General features: G+C 31.6%; 1 protein-coding gene across 6 annotated transcripts in view; it reads left to right on the forward strand.

Annotated features, from left to right (window-relative positions):
• LOC148619029 (uncharacterized) overlaps positions 1–20,203 on the forward strand; it is a 44,026-nt gene that overhangs the window by 13,026 nt on the left and 10,797 nt on the right. For 5 of the 6 annotated variants that reach the window (XM_088578511.1, XM_088578510.1, XM_088578512.1 and 2 more), the window contains 13 exons: positions 4,398–4,525; positions 8,777–8,937; positions 10,553–10,727; positions 12,568–12,642; positions 13,286–13,370; positions 13,944–14,050; positions 15,235–15,361; positions 15,619–15,737; positions 16,471–16,609; positions 17,558–17,688; positions 18,308–18,481; positions 19,466–19,569; positions 19,872–20,071. In XM_088578511.1, coding sequence (XP_088434637.1) covers positions 4,398–4,525; positions 8,777–8,937; positions 10,553–10,727; positions 12,568–12,642; positions 13,286–13,370; positions 13,944–14,050; positions 15,235–15,361; positions 15,619–15,737; positions 16,471–16,609; positions 17,558–17,688; positions 18,308–18,481; positions 19,466–19,569; positions 19,872–20,071 — 1,725 coding nt within the window. Of the gene's footprint in view, positions 1–2,636; positions 3,968–4,397; positions 4,526–8,776; positions 8,938–10,552; positions 10,728–12,567; positions 12,643–13,285; positions 13,371–13,943; positions 14,051–15,234; positions 15,362–15,618; positions 15,738–16,470; positions 16,610–17,557; positions 17,689–18,307; positions 18,482–19,465; positions 19,570–19,871; positions 20,072–20,203 lie in introns of those variants that run through there. The other variant, XM_088578515.1, reaches the window with a different exon arrangement.

The raw sequence follows: 20,203 nt of genomic DNA on the forward strand, positions 1-20,203 counted from the left end.
TAGCAAAAGCATTGTCTACTATACATGACAAGTATATTGTCGTATCAGCAGAAAAAGCCCAAAACAACATTGTTTTTGTCTGCAAAACGTTTTACATCCAATGTTTATTATCAGAGATAGACATAGAAAATAATAGCAGTCATAAGACCTATACTGCTACCACACTCCAAAGAAGAGATTGTGGAAGCCATAAATCTGTGCTATCCTCTTTTGGTCTCTCTACCAAGGACAATGATTGTTATTTACTGTCTATGTACTGGATTCCTAAACTCCACAAGAATCCATGCAAACAACGGTTCATAGCTGGATCTGCAAACTGTACCACCAAACCTCTTTCAAAACTTTTAACTTCTATACTCACAACTGTCAAAGAGGGTCTGCAGTCCTACCACAATCCTTGTTACTCCCGTAGAGGTATTAATTCAATGTGGATCCTGAAAAATTCAAAATATCTTTTGGAGACAATCAGTTCAAGACTATTATCTGAATGTAATAGCATTAAAACCTATGATTTTTCAACACTGTATACTTCTATTCCCCAAACTCAGTTAAAATCCCAACTTAAAAACATTATACATCGTTGTTTTTCCAAAAAAGATGGTACACCTAGATACAAATATATAGTTCTTGGTAGAGATTCCTCATACCCTGTAAGAAATAATTCCAAATCATCTTCTAAATATACATAGGAAGATGTTTACAAAATGCTGGAATTTTTAATCGACAACATATTTGTCCAGTGTGGTAGACATGTTTTTCAACAAACGATCAGCATTTCAATGGGAACAAATTGCGTTCCTTTAATTGCTGACCTATTCCTTCACTCTTATGAGGCTGACTTTATAGCTGATCTGATCCGGAAAAGGAATATCGTTTGGCTAGATCCTTTAATCTCAGTTTCCGCTATATAGATGACGTATTATCTTGAAACAATCCTAATTTTGGGGATTTGATACATTGCATCTACCCCAAAGAACTAGAGATAAAGGATACTACAGACACTGTGAAGTCGGCCTCATATCTTGACCTACACGTAGAAATTGATGGTAAAGGAAAACTATCGACCAAACTTTACGACAAACGTGACGACTTTTCATTCAGAATTGTCAACTTTCCTTTCATCTGTGGCAACATCCCTTCAGCACCTGCATATGGAGTGTTCATATCATAACTCATACGTTATGCCAGAGCTTGCTGAAACTACGTAGACTTTTTGTATTATGCTAGAACTCTAAATAGGCTTCTGGAACAGCGTTATGTTGCTGTAAGATTGAAGTCATCACTACAGAAGTTTTCTGGTCGTCATCATGAACTTGTGTATCGTTATGGTGTATCCATCTGCACCATGAAAACTGATTTATTCAACGGGTCATAGTTTTCCTTTCCTTGTTTGTCTACCCCAGACTTGACTTTTTATGAGCAACTCAGCAGGTGTTTCTAGAAAAGCAGAGGATGCTTACCCTACCGGTGCACCTGGTCATGCTCCCAGTTTTTAGTGGAGTCCGAGTTGCGCATTTGCTTTTGTTATTTTGTATATATGATTTTAGTTCCTTTATGTTCTTTGTTGTGTATGTCTGTTTTCCATATCTGGTCTTTTTCCCTGGATCTCATTCTTTTGATTACCGCTATAACCTTGGTTCCCTTGATTACTCTTTTGATTACCGCTATAACCTTGGTTCCCTTGATTACTCTTTTGATTACCGCTATAACCTGTGTTCCCTTGATTACTCTTTGATTACCGCTATAACCTGTGTTCCCTTGATTACTCTTTTGATTACCGCTATAACCTTGGTTCCCTTGATTACTCTTTTGATTACCGCTATAACCTTGGTTCCCTTGATTACTCTTTTGATTACCGCTATAACCTGTGTTCCCTTGATTACTCTTTGATTACCGCTATAACCTGTGTTCCCTTGATTACTCTTACAGTACTTAAGATTTACTAGATCCTTATGATTTAAGAAATCGTCCATTTGTTCATGATTTTTATTTCTTTAAATACTCGATTATGTTATTGTAATTTTCCTGACAGTTAATGTATCTTTTTTATGTTAAGACCAGTATACACAATACTATTTTATGTTAAGACCAGTATACATAATGCTATTTTATGTTAAGACCAGTATACATAATGCTATTTTATGTTAAGACCAGTATACATAATGCTATTTTATGTTAAGACCAGTATACACAATACTATTTTCATCATTTTAAGTTTTAACATTGAGTAGGAAGGGTCATATGAATTCTTTTCTGATGATTTTGAATGCCGAGTTAACACTTAAAAGACCCATGCAAGGAAACCAGACAAGTGGTTGTTAGGATATTTCTGAGGGATTATATTATAGAAATTAAACCAGGAATTAATTTTAAAAAAAACAACAAAAGATTATAACTATTGTACAGAAATGTTCCTTTACCATTTTGCTTCATTTAAAACTGGTTTGTTTCTTTCGTTTTTTTTATCTTATCACAAGAATACTCTTATATTGGTGTTTCTATATAATACTTCCATGTACTGGTATACATTTTTATAAAGTGATTTGGATGATAATTTAAATGATTAAAAGATTATGCCAAAATTCATATTGGATAAACACTTAATTTAGGATATAACATTGAGCAATTTACAGATTTCTTTCCTTGCCTTTCATGTCTTTATTTTTAAACTTTTTAAAGTTCAAAATTACACTTAGTTTCATCAGTTACAGAGTTACTGTGTATATTGTATACAAAATAGTTGGCAGGACTGCAGAACTTTCTTTGGATTACCTTTTGTAGAATTATATACTATAACTTGTAAGATTTGCTATGACCAGTTTCCCTTGCTATCGTTTAATGACCGAGCCAGATACTTTTAAGGTGTAGAAATCTTATATTATACAACATTTTAATTTAAAGATGGAATTTAACCTCATTAAAACTGATCAAAAGGAGTCAAGTGAAATTGAATAGATGTTTAACCTGTGAAATTTTCATTGTAATGTTGTATAAATCACCTACAAAGTGTTCTAATGTTTATACATTGGTCTTCATGTTACTAATCCCACCTACAGTATACATAGCCAGGTAATAGATATATGATAGGTCACAGTAACAGCCTTCCTTGATCAATTGTTGAGAAGAAATGGAAATAAAATCAATTTTACATTTACTCTTATTTGAATTTCATTGTAAGTAGAAATTAATTTTTATGAATTACTAAAATCGGCATGCTATGATAGGGTTGTGACACGAACTTTCTTTGGCAGGTACAAGTACATTTATAATCATACAATCTTTACTCTCTCCATTTTTCTTAACAGGATTTTGTCCCATAAAATTGTCTTTAGTTTCTTGCTTTCAACTGTGACGTTTAATTAAAATTTTTGATTTTTGCAGTACTTTCTACAAAGTAAGAATGTCCAGTTCTTTTTCTCCATAAGATATATATAGTCATCCTTAGGTTATTGAAAGTATTGGTTGTACATATGCAGTAAACATTGGTCATTGTTAGTATGCTTTACAGCATAATTCAGGAACTTCATCTTTGAATATGTTTGAGCACAACAGAAATTATAGTAAATACAATCATAAATCTCAAATTTTAGTAAGAAGCATGTCACTGGCATGTCCAATATTGTCAAAGTTGACTAATTATAGATATTTGTCTAGAGGAAACAATTTATATTAACTAACCTATTCAGCAGACAGGATCTATATTTTATTGTAGTCCATTTCATGAACTATTTATACTTTATTGACATTAATTGTCATTTGAGATTATTTTGTCAGGCAGACTCGTATATAGTTCACTGTTTTGTTTTTCCCAGAGGAGTATTCTTTGTTCTTTTCAGTGATTTTTGGACTTTAATCGATGTATTGCATGCAGCATTATTGGAAATAGCTTTTATGAGATGTATTTTGAATGAAACATGAACATATGAATATTGAAGGACTTAAATTCCTCAAGTTCAATGTTTTAAAGGTACACCTATAATAGTGATCATGAATGAATGGTCAACATGATTTTAGAAGTTTTTCCCACTGATGTTTTAAGTAAAGCATGCATGCTACAGTGATGTCATGGAATCTATTTTGTATTCGTTTCTTCTCTTAGTTACTACTTAAAAAGCCAATTTGTTTTTATACATAAGGTTTAGCAATCAGATTTTTGCTTCCTCTTAATAAGTTTTTTAAGCTTGAAATAATGTGAATGAAATTTTCAGGAAAACAGTCTTCAGGATAATTATCGGTATGTAAATCTGGTTGAAATGTTACATACTTTAATCCTTTGCACTGAAATTTTCAAATCAAAAGATTTTAGAGGAATCTTAATTCTCTTTGTGTTTGAGGTTAGTGCATAGTTACATGATGTATTTGTAACTTTGTATAATATGATTTTTGTTTTATTTCAGATCAAAGAAGCATTGTAGATATGAGTGTATATTCCTGTATTGAGGATTTAACTCATCTGGTAGGGCCAATGACTGAGGATACAGTGGTCAGATGTCTCCAGGCTAGGTTCTACTCCCATCTTTACCAGGTAAATTATTGCAGACATGGTGTTACTTTCATCTGTACCAAGTTAATTTTTGAAATCAAGGTACCATTCCTACATAAACAAGGTAAATTATTGCAGGTAAGGTTCTACTCCCATCTATGCTAGGTAAATTATTGCAGACAAGGTATTCCTTTCACCTATATGAGGTAAATTATTGCATAGCATTTTTTTCAGCCTTAGCAAATAAATTATTTTAGGCATTTTGCTGATCTCAGTGAAAGAAAAAGTTAAATACATACACCTCATCCTAAAACCAGACTTAGTGTGTTGATCTGTACTTATGTACCAACTGTAATGAAGACCCAGGACTATGGGCAGACCAGTTTGTTTTCTGTGTGTAAATATCAAGTCAGCACTATTACACAACATATTGCCTTTTTCGCATCTCAATACTCAGTTTGCTACAAAAACATTCTGAAGGTTACTCATTGTACATTCTGACTATTGGTAAACTTTTGCCAGTTTAACATTGCTTGAAAGGGTCTGTTCATTGTTCATCTTTATTAGATGATAGCCACTGTTCATATACAATTAAACAGGATTTTCATTTATTTTACCTTTTACCACAAAATGGTTTGAATTCTATTTTGTTTGTACTACTTATCGATGAAAAGAATCTTATTTCATTGTGTAGTTTGTATGTTTTATTTTTTATTTAATTAAAACATTTAAGTTTTTTCTATTTCCTTTCATTGTTTGAATGAATACTACTTAGTGGATTAAATGTGATTTGTTCTGGAGATAAGAGTTAAAAAATTTATTTACCATAACAAATTGACACATAATCTGTTTATAATGAATATTCAGATAAAATAGCCGTCCATTAAATGTAGTAAAATGTGAAATTTAAGATTACTTAAGTTGAATAATTGAAATAGAGGTTTGACAACTATTTATAAAACTGAAGGTTCAAGCTAAAGAAGAGTATATCTGAAACCTTATGTAATTGTATATACTAACCTCATTTGTTGAAAAATATGGTATAACTTAACACACATTATGTCAAAAATATAAGCAAAAAAATTAGCCTGGAACCCTCCTTTATTCTGGAAGCCCTTTTTTCTGGCACCCTTTTTTCCAAAACCTGGTGATATATTTTGATCTCACCTGGCCCAAGGCCATGTGAGCTAATGCCATCACTTGGGATCTGTCATCATCATTGTACATCATTGTATACAATTTTTCAAAACTCTTCTCCTTGGAATCTAATTGACCAATTTGTACCAATCTTGGTATAAATGTTCCTAAGGGTATTCTGCATAGAACTGAAGTGGAGATTTTTTATCTGTCAAAAAACATGGCAGCTGTTACTAAACATAGAACACAAGGGTCAGACTGAAGATTTTTGCATATATCTCCAAACCCATTAAATTACGCCAATTCTGACTTTGGCAAAAGTGATTAGCATAGTGAGTCAAATTTGTTTTAATATGTTAAACCTTGTTGGAGTTATTGCCCTTTTTGATGGTTTTTCTTTGCTCTTTTTGATGTTTTTTCATTCCGTAATCTGTTCAGCATGATGAGATCTACCTCTGGTCAAATTTTCATCGAAATTTGTTAAGCCATGTTGGAGTTATTGACCTTTTTTTGATGTTTTTTGTTTTTTTTAATAGCCAAAAGAGGTTGAAAACTACATGACCAATTTTTACCAAACTTGGTTTGAATATTCTTTAGGGTATTCTGCATAGAACTGGTGTTATGATTTTTGATCTGTTGAAAAACATGGCCTTTGTTACTATAAACAGAACATAGGGGTCAGAGTTATTGCCCTGGAAAGGCAAATATTTAAGCAGGTGAGGATTCTAGCTCTTAGGAGCCTCTTGTTATGTTACCTGTCTTCTTTTAACGTTTAAACAAGTTTCATGAATGTAATATCTTTATCAAGTACTCCTGAACAAGACTCTGTATGATATGTTTTATTTAAGTACTATTTTGTGTAAGAAGAAAGCAATGGGTGGCACATCATTTTTCACAGTTTGGTCTTTTTTGCCTCAAATATATCTAATTCATTTATATAGCAACCAAAAAGCAATTTAAATTTGTCCAGAAGCATCTGTGATTTACATTTTTTGACTTCTTATACAGGGTATAAGTGATGGAAAAGTGTCTTGCCATTTTTCCAAAGTGCATTATAACAAAATATGACGTACCAATATCATAAAAAGGCAAACTTTACAAATACTTAGATGGTTATTTCTGGAGGTTATGAAATATAAATACCCGAATATTGCAACAACAAAAAAATCTATGCATTTTTCTTGTTCATATGCCATAATTATACACATTTTGCCAGATTCTTAGACAGAGAAGATTAGGTAAATGACATCAGTTAACTGCTATTTTCTTGTCCTTTTTCATCATAAAAGGTCACCAATCATTACTTATATCGGCTTATGTAGGGTTATGTATTGTGATGGGAAATAATTTATATTGTCATAGGATTTTAGTGATAGAAACTATAAAATCTAGCCAGTGCTTAGGAATAGGTGATTAGATATTTTTCTTGTATCGGTTAGCTGATAGAATTTATCTGAAAAGATAAACTATAAAGAACTCCAGTTTTCATGAAATAATTTGCAGTGTTAGCTTAAAAAAAGATCTTATTCTTATCTGTCACTTAGAAAGATACAGAGTAATTTCTTGTACTCAAACCCTGCAAACTAAACTTTAAATAAATCAAGATTCTTTTATTTTATTCCCTACAAGCAATCTAGTATGAATTACTGGCCCAATATTGAGAATAACATTGGTCTGAAATGATCAATGATTGTTTCTTGATGTTAATTGGGAATTATATGTTGTTTAAAATACATCAGGATAGTAAAAACAAAAGAGAATCTGAGTCTCTATCCTATACTAATGTGTAGAATTTAGCTCTACTTTATATTATAAAGTACATTCCACTTGTAATAATCTAGAACAAAAAATTGTTTTCACATCAGAGGGTGTGAACTATAATGTCTTATATATCTGTACTGGTGTTGTCTGAAGGTTAATATTCTTGATCATATAACTAATGGGCTGTGAATAGTATCAACTGATTCTATGATACTGTCACAAAAATACTCTGAAATTAACTACAGAATTGTCCATAATTGATCAATATACAAAAAATTCTTTGTGATATATTATCTACAAATATCACCTGACCAGTTTATACATGATGGCCTTTGTTTTCTTTATTGATCACCAGAAAAACGGAAGAAAGTATGTGACAAATATCATCATTAGATATCTACTTTTTTTTATTTTCTGTCAAAATCTAAAAATTTGAAAATAATGTTCATAAAGATTATTATTTTAAAGTTCTTTATGAATTTAGTAACTAACTAAACTATTACATGTAAATCATGTATTTACTGCTATTCTTACTTTTACCAATCTGTATTGCTAGTTCTTCAAGAAAGGACTTAAAGACTTGTCTACAACTGCTTATTTGGTTAGAATAGACTTAAAGGGAAAGGTGTGAATGTATCTCAAACAATTACTAAAACATTGCTTAAGTTGGTATACTATAAAAGGATGTATACATCTATTGTAATGGAAAGTTTATATAAACATGACCAAGCAGTTTGGCTGTCAAAGCACAGCTGTTAATATCATTCTTAAATTAGTCCAAAACAAGTATTTATAATCTTAGTAGAACACTTGGTGTAAAATTTTCGTCATTAGACGCAAGCCAGTGTTAAAAATTTAGGGCACAATCTAATGGTCAATGTCCAATATAAATACCCTAAAGATACAGATATAATGTCCTTGTAAATACTTCAGACATGTTATTTAGAATATATGGGTATTTTATTGATGTTCATGGTACTTTTTATTATTACTTTAAATTGACTGATAAATAGAAATAATTGGATAGAACTTTTTTTATAAACTTATTTGAATTTATTTCTATGTTTACTTTAGGAATTTCAGTCTTACAAGGGTATCTTATGTGTGCCCTTCAAAAGTGAAAAAAAAATTGTACAGATAAGGTAGGAAGAAAAAAAACCTTGAATTTTTTTTAAATTATGAATTTTAAACTTAATTTGATAACTTACAACAGCACATGTATACAGTACCTTTGTACTTATTCTTGTAATATCATCTTTAATGGAAAAGTATCATGCATTTAATAATATTTAGATATTGGGTAATCTCACTCTACTACTTTGCCATTTCATTACACTTTCCAGAGTTATCTCCCTTTTAATTCCTAAATCTTATTTATCTCTTCACTTTTTTCAGAACAAGATTGGTCCAGTGATTGTGTCTGTAAACAGTAATTGCCAGAGACCTTCAGAGAAAGTCCTCATGGACACCAAGTCCTGGTCAATGTTGAAAAGATTAATCAAAGATTCTGTCCAACAACATTCAGAAAACGGACATTCACAGGCTATTATTGTCAGGTAAGTTGACATTGTCTACCTGAAGCTGTAAGATCTATAGGTCATAAACATGTTTAACACCTGTTTGACTGTGTCAATGGTTGATATAGCAACATTTATCATCTGTATGTGAAGTTAGGGAAGGTATTTAAAAAAAAATAACAGAACATATATACTGGTAAATTACTTGTAGCTGAAGACTTTCTGTTTTAGTAGAACTTGTTGAAAAATATATTTTAATTGTTCTTGCCACTAAAATTTATATAGTTTCCCTATTTCCTAATATATTTATATAGAGTATATATGTAAGACACAGATTCATATCCTGTTCCACATAGGTGTCTTATTTCACAAACAGATCCTATCATATTAAGTATGATATATTTATTCATGTCTTGGAAATTGCAAAACATGTCATGTCCTACTATGATGCAGTCACTTTCAAAAAATGTGTCCTTTGATCACACTAGCATGTCTGATTCCCAAATATCCAACAAATCAGTTAATGTTGTTTTTTATGAATTTGATGGAGTTTAGAGAAATAATATTTCCTTGATATATTCACCATATATATGTGTGTGTGACCAGTACAATACATGGTTTATATTCATCAATGTGTTCTAAGGGCGTAAACCAACAATCATAAAAAAACTGTTTTAAATTGTTTGAAACAATATCTATTATTCTCAAAATAGTTAACAGAAATCAGAAGCAATTACAAGAGGCAGATATAGAAATTTCAATTAAAGTTTGTTTTTCGCAAGTAATTCAGTTTGATATCCAGTATACCATCACATATGATATGTTCCGAATTGTTCAAAATGGACAAAGGGCATTTCTTCATTGTTCAAAACATTTCAATTTTTTTCATTTTATGCTCACAAGTTCATTCTGTTTCCTTTCACTTTTTTTAAATAAAATTTGCCCAATTGAATACTTAATTTATGGCACAAATGAGTTCACATTTGTTAAAGGTAAGTGGCACTAATAAAAAACAGGCACAAAAATGTTGTGGTGCAAAAGGATGTAAAATTGGCACAAACGTATATCTCTTATTCATAGCTTTGGAGTTTACATTCCCAAGTGTTTTTTCTCAAAGCAAAAGCACACTTAACTCAACTTACACACTTGTGGATACTCATGAATGCTTAAGCAATAGTTAAAAATTAAGCTCTTTCTATTTTGTATGTTTGTTTATTGGTTGATTCATGGCCTTAGAAAACATCTTAGGACTGGTTACTATAGCTCAAATATTTTGCATTCTGTTTATGCTGCAGTTCAGGTACAACTAATGAACAGTAAATCCATAATAACTTAATAATGAATAAATGAAGAGGAGAACACAATCTCAATATACTGGTTCTCATAGGATACAATCTCTGTTGGACTAAAACCTACATCCGATAAAATGATGAAGGAATGTTCCGACTGCGTGACACCGCCGAACTCTCCTTTCTGTTTGAACATCTGGCGTTTATTTACGGCATATTCATTACAACAATGAAGACTGCCTTTGAGAGAAAGACTAGTTTGTGATTGTGTGACGTATTATCTGACATGTTTGTGAAATCTGTTATGTTTGTGGAACCAGACATGTTTGTGAATCCTACATATATTATACCCTTTTGTCTTGCAGTGGAGAGAGTGGAAGTGGTAAAACCTATTGTGCTATGCAGTTATTACGCCAGCTGTTTGACATTGCTGGTGGAGGTCCAGAAACAGATGCTTTTAAACATCTCTCGGCTACATTGACAGTGTTACGTTCCCTAACTAGTGCTGCTACAATAACTAACCCTGACTGTAGTAGAGCAGTAAGTATAACTGGTGCTGTTACTATAACTGAACCTGACTGTAGTAGAGCAATAAGTGTAACTGGTGCTGTTACTATAACTGAACCTGACTGTAGTAGAGCAGTAAGTATAACTGGTGCTGTTACTATAACTGAACCTGACTGTAGTAGAGCAGTAAGCATTACTAGTGCTGCTACTATAATTAACCCTGACTGTAGTAGAGCAGTAAGCATTACTAGTGCTGCTACTATAACTAACCCTGACTGTAGTAGAGCAGTAAGCATTACTAGTGCTGCTACTATAACTAACCCTGACTGTAGTAGAGCAGTAAGCATTACTAGTGCTGCTACTATAACTAACCCTGACTGTAGTAGAGCAGTAAGCATTACTAGTGCTGCTACTATAACTAACCCTGACTGTAGTAGAGCAGTAAGCATTACTAGTGCTGCTACTATAACTAACCCTGACTGTAGTAGAGCAGTAAGTATAACTAGTGCTGTTACTATAACTAACCCTGACTGTAGTAGAGCAGTAAGCATTACTAGTGCTGCTACTATAATTAACCCTGACTGTAGTAGAGCAGTAAGCATTACTAGTGCTGCTACTATAACTAACCCTGACTGTAGTAGAGCAGTAAGCATTACTAGTGCTGCTACTATAACTAACCCTGACTGTAGTAGAGCAGTAAGCATTACTAGTGCTGCTACTATAACTAACCCTGACTGTAGTAGAGCAGTAAGCATTACTAGTGCTGCTACTATAACTAACCCTGACTGTAGTAGAGCAGTAAGCATTACTAGTGCTGCTACTATAACTAACCCTGACTGTAGTAGAGCAGTAAGTATAACTAGTGCTGTTACTATAACTAACCCTGACTGTAGTAGAGCAGTAAGCATTACTAGTGCTGCTACTATAACTAACCCTGACTGTAGTAGAGCAGTAAGCATTACTAGTGCTGCTACTATAACTAACCCTGACTGTAGTAGAGCAGTAAGTATAACTAGTGCTGTTACTATAACTAACCCTGACTGTAGTAGAGCAGTAAGCATTACTAGTGCTGCTACTATAACTAACCCTGACTGTAGTAGAGCAGTAAGCATTACTAGTGCTGCTACTATAACTAACCCTGACTGTAGTAGAGCAGTAAGTATAACTAGTGCTGTTACTATAACTAACCCTGACTGTAGTAGAGCAGTAAGTATAACTAGTGCTGTTACTATAACTAACCCTGACTGTAGTAGAGCTGTATGTATCAATATCAAAACCATGACTAAACCAATTTTTTGGGATATATAGAAATCACCCATTCTGTCTGTATGGGCGGGAAATTGGGCAAAAGACATCAAAACTAAACAAACAAATTAATTTAGAAACATATAAAAATGCAAATCAAAGATCAATTACTCTAAATACAAACAACACTGAATTAAAAATTAATAGTCAAAAATAAAATCATTAGTTTCTTTTGCAAAACAAACAGACGTCAATGCAAAATTAACACACATCATTGCAAAATTTTTGACAAAATTTATAATTAATGTCAGGAGGCGCAAGAAGCAGAAATTTAATGCTTGATGGTACTGCTTTACTTTCCTGCTATGACATGAATGGCCACTCATATTTTTGTATTTGCTCATTAAAGTATGACATTGAGAATGGATCAATCAATTTTGTTGAAACTTTGCACAATTGAATATCCTATAATACAAGCTAAGTTCAATTGTCAGTAGTTTTCAAGTCAGGTCATTTTGAACATTTTGCCATTCCCTTTATTCAGTATTACTTGCAGGGTATCACTTAATGTTCCATTAGCACCATTTTTTTGTTTTGTTGATTTTTGTTCAATTATTCTTTGTTGTAGGGAATGTTTGTTGAGAACTTCCTAACAGATGCTGCCATCTACAGAACCAAAGTGCATGCTTATCTTTTGGATAGGGTAAATATACAATGTTTGCGTCGGCATTATAAGAGTATCATTCTGTATAATTAAATGATCTTAGAAACATCAAACTGACATCTAGTTATCAGGTTTTAATTAATTTTATGAAATGAAGGATTTATTTGCATTCATTCCATTTAATTGTGAGAAATCATTGAAAATGGTACAGTATAGATGTGATATAGGATTATCTATACTGAAAAACCAAATACTGAAGAAAACCTTGTGCCAGATAGTGAACCTTGTTATTATTAAATGAAAAATGAAAGAATTAGTAATACATGAGTAATATAAGGGATGACAAATTCAGTAGAAATATATTGTCACACGCCATCTGTCTATGTATCAATTACTCCTATGGCTAAACTTCTGTTGCATGTTAAGCAGTATTTATTAAGACAGTCTTGATACATGAACTTCTATAATTGTTTGCTTCTAATTGATTAAATTACCTGAGGCAGGTAAATGATATAACAATGATATTAATACATTTCTTAATGTAAAATTACAACCTCAGGTGACCCTTCTGTTAATTATTATGTTCCATATGTGCTAGGTTGAGCCTGTAGTGTGTACACTATTCATTAATAACTAACACTTAAAAGTGGTCTATAATGAACAAGTATATATTGTATTTCAGTCTAGAGTGTGCAATGTACAACAATATGAGAAAAACTACCATATTTTTTACCAGATGTTGTCAGGGTTATCTATGGAAGAAAAAGGTACTCATTGGCATTAAAAATAATCTGAGATGGATTTCTTATAAATTCATGTAGTTTTTAACTGGATCAGTTTTTGTATTTCTGCTTTAGATTAAGGCTGTTTTAGCGAAATAAATTTAGTTTCAATTTCCATAAATAATCAGACATTTTGACATTTTTTAGAGATAATGAATGAAATTTCATCATAAGAAAAATGTTATGTATGAAATAGCCATACAGTTGGACTTCACTTTATATTGGTATCCTTGTTGAGATTTAATTCCAGCACTACATATACACATTTAACATCTATTTGACCGATCTGAGTAAGTTTTCAATTCTTTGTTGGCAATTAAATCAATGACAAAGGAAAACTTCTTGAAAATGATTTTTTATATTGCCCAAAATGTGTGTTTATTTTAAAGTCAACAAAAACTATGAGGCACCATCATTAGAGATGAGGAAAGGGTCTGTTAATCATGAAATAATTTTTAGTTGTAATAAACTATATTATTGTAAATAAGCTTTGCCATTTTTATAAATATACCATAGAACACTTTGTTTTATTTTTATTGTTATTTTTGACTGTTTCAGCCAAGCTACATCTAACAGGCCATTCTGTACATAACCTTAGATACCTCAGTAGTGGGAGTGTAGATTTAAATGATATGGAAGATAAAACTAGATTTGAAGCATGGAAGGTAATTATATGGATTCTCATGAGTCTATTGTTTTTAAACTTTATGTACAGGCTTTTGACCAATACAGTATTTTGACATCCTACAGTGATCTCTCTCTGTCAATGTTCCTGAAATCCATAATGCATTAACTTCATATGTTTTGTAACATACAAATACACCAATTGTTAGTCTTTAGTACAAATATCTGCTGAGGTCAGGAGATATGGTATTTTAAGATAGTATTCAGATGTATAATGTTTTATTACAACCTTGAAAACATACAAAAGCCTAGCTAATACACGTTTAGTCTTTTTTCATGTTCTTTCAGCTTTACTCAGTTATTAGGTTTAATATTTTTTAATAGGCCTCTCTAAGACGGGACGTATTATTGTATACCGTTGTCCGTCTTCAACAATTCAGACAATAAATTCCAAAACACTTTCACCAACTTTTATGAAACTTTGGTGAATTGTTCATATCTACTGACATAAGCTCCCTGTCAATTTTTATAAATTTCAGATTTTTCGTTTCCGTGTTATTAATTTTTATACTTAAAAAAAGGGGGATTTTTAAGTTTTTGGACAATAACTCAAAAACACTTTCACCTACTTTTATGAAAAAGGTGGATTTTCAAGTTTTCAGACAATAAATCAAGAGCACTTCATCAACTTTTATGAAACTTTGGTGAATTGTTCATATCTATTGACATAAGCTCCCTTTCAATTTTTATAAATTTCATATTTTTCGTTTCTGTGTTATGAATCTTTATACGTAAAAAAAGGGGGGTTTCATGTTTTTGCATAAAAACTCAAAAACACTTACACTAACTTTTATGAAACCTTGGTTAATTGTTCATATATATTGAAGTAAGCTCCCGTCTGATTTGTATAAATGTATATGCCTTAATAAATATAAAAGGTACTTGGTAACCTTGTCAGAAAAGTGTGTTTTGAACGAGATAGAAATGTATGAATGAAAAAAAAATACAAACTTAGTCAAACTTGAGGTAGCCTTGATAGTGTCAAATTTTTTGGGCTTTTTTCATTTATGTTTTGGGGGATGGGGGAGGCTCACAGCATTTCTAGTTGATCATATAAATTCATTAAAAGCATAAGGACAAGTTAAAAGGGCAATGGGCGTATCATGCGCTTAAAGTGCAGCTCTTTGTTATTGATTATAAAATAATTAATTCTAATGTTATTCAGACATGTCTCTCCATACTGGGCATTCCTTTCTCTGATGTAATGAGAATATTTGCTGCAGTCTTGTTGCTAGGCAACATAGAGTTTGTTGAAGGAACAGGTCTAGAACTAGATGTTGTTGGTAATAATGGTAAGAATTAGACATTTATACAATGTATTGTAGAAAATTTATATTTTTAATCATGGAAGTTGGCCTGCATAATGTAGCTGTTTTGTGATAATTTTTAAGAAATCAGTATACATATATTTTTTTAATTAAAAAAATTGAAATTATTTGCTTTCTTTAGTGGTATGTTATGTTTAACTTATGTATATGAATTTTTTTTTTTAAATGAGTTGTAGTAACAAGTTACATTTAATAATACAGTTATTATTTTGATTCCCTAGAAATCAAGTCGGTAGCAGCGTTATTGGGTGTATCTGGTGTGGCCCTTTATCGAGGGTTTACCACTAGAACAAGGAACACCAGAGGACAAGTCTGTAAATCATTGGCTGATGTATATACTGTAAGTAGGATTATCACTGTTGATATGTTCAGCCCCTTTGCCAGTTTAGTTGTTTTTTCAGACAGCATATTTATCAATAAAAACTGACATTTTCTTTCATCATTTTGTATTTAAGGAATGTTTTCAGTTGCTGGTTAGATTATGGGATATAAACGACATTGGATCTGTTTACGCTGAATAAACTGAGTATGTTGCAGCGTAAACCAACCCAAAGTCATTTACATCCAATAATCTACCAATAATTTAAAACAATTCTTATATTTTGATTCGAAAACATCAGAAAACAAAAATAAAATCGCAATATATTGTTTTTATGATATGAAATAAACATTTTTTTTTAAACACATTTCAATACTGTTTACTGTCAACTGTCAGTCAATTGCTCCATTTGTTATTTACATGCATGCTTTTAGTGTATTCGGATACCCCATTGAAATAATTCCATAGTTAGTGGGGGGGGGGGGCGTGGCTAAAATACCAAGTTATACCAAATGGATGATGTTGCTCAGTAACACTGAACTATTCTGAATTTCACAAAAATTGAAATACAACATGTATCATTTGATACAGGTGCATGAGGCACCAAAAATGGTTTCTGACTTATGGTATATCAATCTAATCTATATTTATGGCATTTTTTACTGATTCACATTATAACCATGGTTTATCCAATCAATTATCATCTTTTTTTCTAAATATGTTAATTTATAACCAACTCTCTTACTTTGTGCAGGCTAATTTAACAAGAGATGCCTTTGCCAAAGCATTATACTGTAGAACTGTATCAGCCATTTTAAAAAGAGCGAACAGTCTGAAGAGACCTTCCATTAGTTCACTGTTATCAGATAGTACCGAATCTAACATACACCAAGGTAGGATTTGTTATCAACAAGATAAAATAATGCAGTAGTCATATTATTTATAGGAAGAATATTTCCATAAATAACAAAAATTGATTTCAACTTAATTATATTGATTAGGATAAATAGAATATGCTCCTGCTAAGTTTATTGTATAAACCTTTTAATAGCTGGGCTGTATATAGTGATCATTATACCCTCACAATGAGCTGCATGGGTATCAAGTTTTTGACATGTTTGTCTATCTGTCCATCTATCCTTATGTATGTCATTGTGTCATAGCATGTTGTTGGCTGGATAGCTCATCCATTCATTTACATTTCCTTTTATCATTTGTGAATGGTTAGATTTGATAGGATTGGTTTTAACATAAATCAGTGAAGGAGGATAAATGTTATGGGAGGTGGGCTGAGCAGTGATTAAAGTTAGTCACCATGATTCTACCCTTCTTACACTGGTGAATGGTTAGTAACTATTTAGAAGTTAGAGTGGGATTGATTTTCACAGAAATTAGTCTAAGGGGACCATTTTTGGAAGAGGGACTGTGAGCCTACTGCAGAATGGTTATGGGAGTATTTCATTGCAAATATTGAAAACAGTTTGTGACCTTTTAGGATGTTCATCTTTCTTTTGTCAGATTGCATTTCCCATTTCCATTTTTTAGTCCCATAAAAAAACCTGTCAAAAGGATGCTCTTTTCTGGTACAGAGTTGACTTTTCTTAAAGCGTTTATATGGTCTTTTAGGTATGCAACACTCTTTATTTGATAATATTTTTGCTTTAATTTATTTCAAAATAAACGTTCCTGTATTATTTCAATTCAATTTCAACCTTTCTAATGTTCAATAATTCATTGTTATATACACCAAGCTTTTGCTTGATCACAGACACAATTAATAACTGATCAGTGAATTGAGAAATGACAGATTTCAGATCACAAAAAAGTTTGTATCTTTTCAGAGTTACCATCTCCTGATTCCCTGTCTAGTAGACGGCCATCATTGACATGTAGTACCTCTAGTCAGTTAGATAAAACCAAATATGATGGCTTCATCAGTATTGTTGATATGTTTGGTTTTGAAGTTGCTGAAGTAAGTCATGTTGATGGAATGGAGTTATTTGATAACATTTCTTTGTCTACTATTTAAATACTTATATTGATACATGTACTACAAATATTTTTTATATGCTGTCTTTCTTAATACATGTACAGTACTACAAATATTTTTTTATATGCTGTCTTTCTTAATAAAGACGGAACATATTAGCAAATAATGAGGCTACTTGAACATTACTTAAGTTGCATTTATAACCATTAAAAAAAAAACAATAATGACAGTGAATATTTAAAAAAAATGACAAACAGAACATAGAGAGTGCTTTGAACATATCCATCAAAAAATAGGATGACTTGGAGACATCAGAATCTATGAACATGACCTAAGCATGAACACAGGAACCAGAGACAATCTACATACACAATGTAACAAACAGAATGAAAAATACAATTACATTTAAAGAAGATAAAGAAAAACAAGACATCACACAAAAAACATAAGCATTTACAATATGAACTCCCAATAAAACTTTGAGTGACATCAGGTGCTCTGGTAGGGTAAGCAATGTGCTTGTTAGGCTCCTTTAAGAGCTGTTTGGGAGGGAGAATATTAGTACTGGTATATTAACTAATTTATTCTTCGTATCTTTCAGACTAACCATTTAGAACAGTTATGTATAAACCTATGTGCTGAGACTATGCAGCATTTCTATAACACTCATATCTTTAAAACCACAATGGAATCATTGAGAGAGGAAGATGTCCAATCTGATGTGGATGTTAACTACTTCGATAATGATCCAATTATAGAGTTACTGTCGTCTCATGTAAGTATTGGGGATGTATGGGCATTAATCATTGCTCAAAGAGAACTTTCCAATCAGAAAACTTATTACAAATCAAATTAATTTATATGAAGACAAATAAGATTCATGTTTGCGGGGTATTGCCCTGTCTTTCGGTTCTTCTGTCTGTTTTGTCTGTGAACAGTTTTTATAAGCACAACTCTTCCTAAATAATTCACAGGATTTTGATAAAATTTTTTAGGAAAATTGGTTCATTAGATTTAGATATGTGAGAAGGAATATAATTATGTTGGCTGGATCCAAATGGAGATAATCCAACTAAAGGATTATACAACTGCAGTTTTCCTGAACTGCAAAATGGACTTTGATGAAATTTCATAGGAAGGTTAGGCATCATATGTAGATGTGCATGAAGAAGTTTAAATACCATCAAAGGTCTCCAAAAGGATATAATCCAATTTAAATGTTTTATCATTTAATATATACCTCCATTTAGAGCAAGGAGTGTTCTCTTTGTGAGATTACTCATAAAATTTCTAGTTGTTTTAACACTGCTGATATCAAACAGATTTCATTGGGAATAACAAGTATTTAGACAATTGTTGAATGAATAGGAATGGTAAATGTCTGAAAATTGTTTTTTGATTATATGGAGGAATATGACTCCAATGTGAGATAATAAAATTTTAAGGTTTTGCATAATAACTCAAAAATGATACATTTCCAAAACTGCTCAAGAGATTATTATGAAATTTTATAGGAAGGATTTGCATCAGATGTAGATAGGCATATGGTTACTGTAATTGATGGTTGACTCCTATCTCCATTTGAATTGGAGGTATTCTCTTTGCTTGCTTACAGTATTGCTAGTTTTGTTTGAAAACTTTTTACTCTTTTCTTGTAGATATGAATTTATCTGCATTGAAGTATGTTTTCAACCATAGTGTATTGAAGCAATAGCAATAGGTATATATATGTAATATATTATTTGTTGTGAAATTTCAGAGAAGTGGAATATTAAATATTCTCGACACAGAATGTACACAGCCTAAAACCTCATCAGAGTCCTTTGTATCTAAGGTTAAAGTTCATCACAGAGTGAACAATTAGTAAGTTTGAGAAAAAAACTTAAAGTTTGGTGAGTTTTAGTGTGATGTTAAAGAATACTTGATTTTTTTGAGAAATAAAATTTTTCTATAGAGCAAAATTGAAACAAACTTAATTTGTAAATTCAATTTGTGAGAAGAAAATAACTCTATAACTTGATGTTAAAGATGTTTGATCCTAATAAAGAAACAATGTATATAATTATCAATGGATTTTATAGATTTAAAGACATTTACTAAGCAGAATGTAAGATTTCTTGTTACTTTGGAAAATGAGTAGAAATGAGTAACTGTTTGTTTTACAGTTTCTTTGAGCCCTTGCCTAAGTCAGACTACCAGTTTGGTATTCGTCATTTTTCTGGCCGTGTTGTATATGATACTGCAGATTTCTTGCCAAGTAATCGTGACCATTTACCAGATGATATCATGTGGGTGCTATCTAAACAGAATTGTAACTTTGGATTTGCTACACACCTCTTCAATCAGGAAATCAAAATGTCTAGAGGTATAGGAATCATAACTTTGAAAAACAGTGTGAAAATATCAGGATTTTTTTTTATTGTGGACAATAAGATCTAGATATGTTTCTATTGTTAACACAATCTATATTTAGATATATAGCCCATCTTTAAAATTG

The sequence above is a fragment of the Perna viridis genome, chromosome 4 (genome assembly GCF_037379345.1).
Source record: "Perna viridis isolate PV_CMFRI_1.1 ecotype Kerala chromosome 4, ASM3737934v1, whole genome shotgun sequence".
Lineage (NCBI taxonomy): Eukaryota > Metazoa > Mollusca > Bivalvia > Mytilida > Mytilidae > Perna > Perna viridis.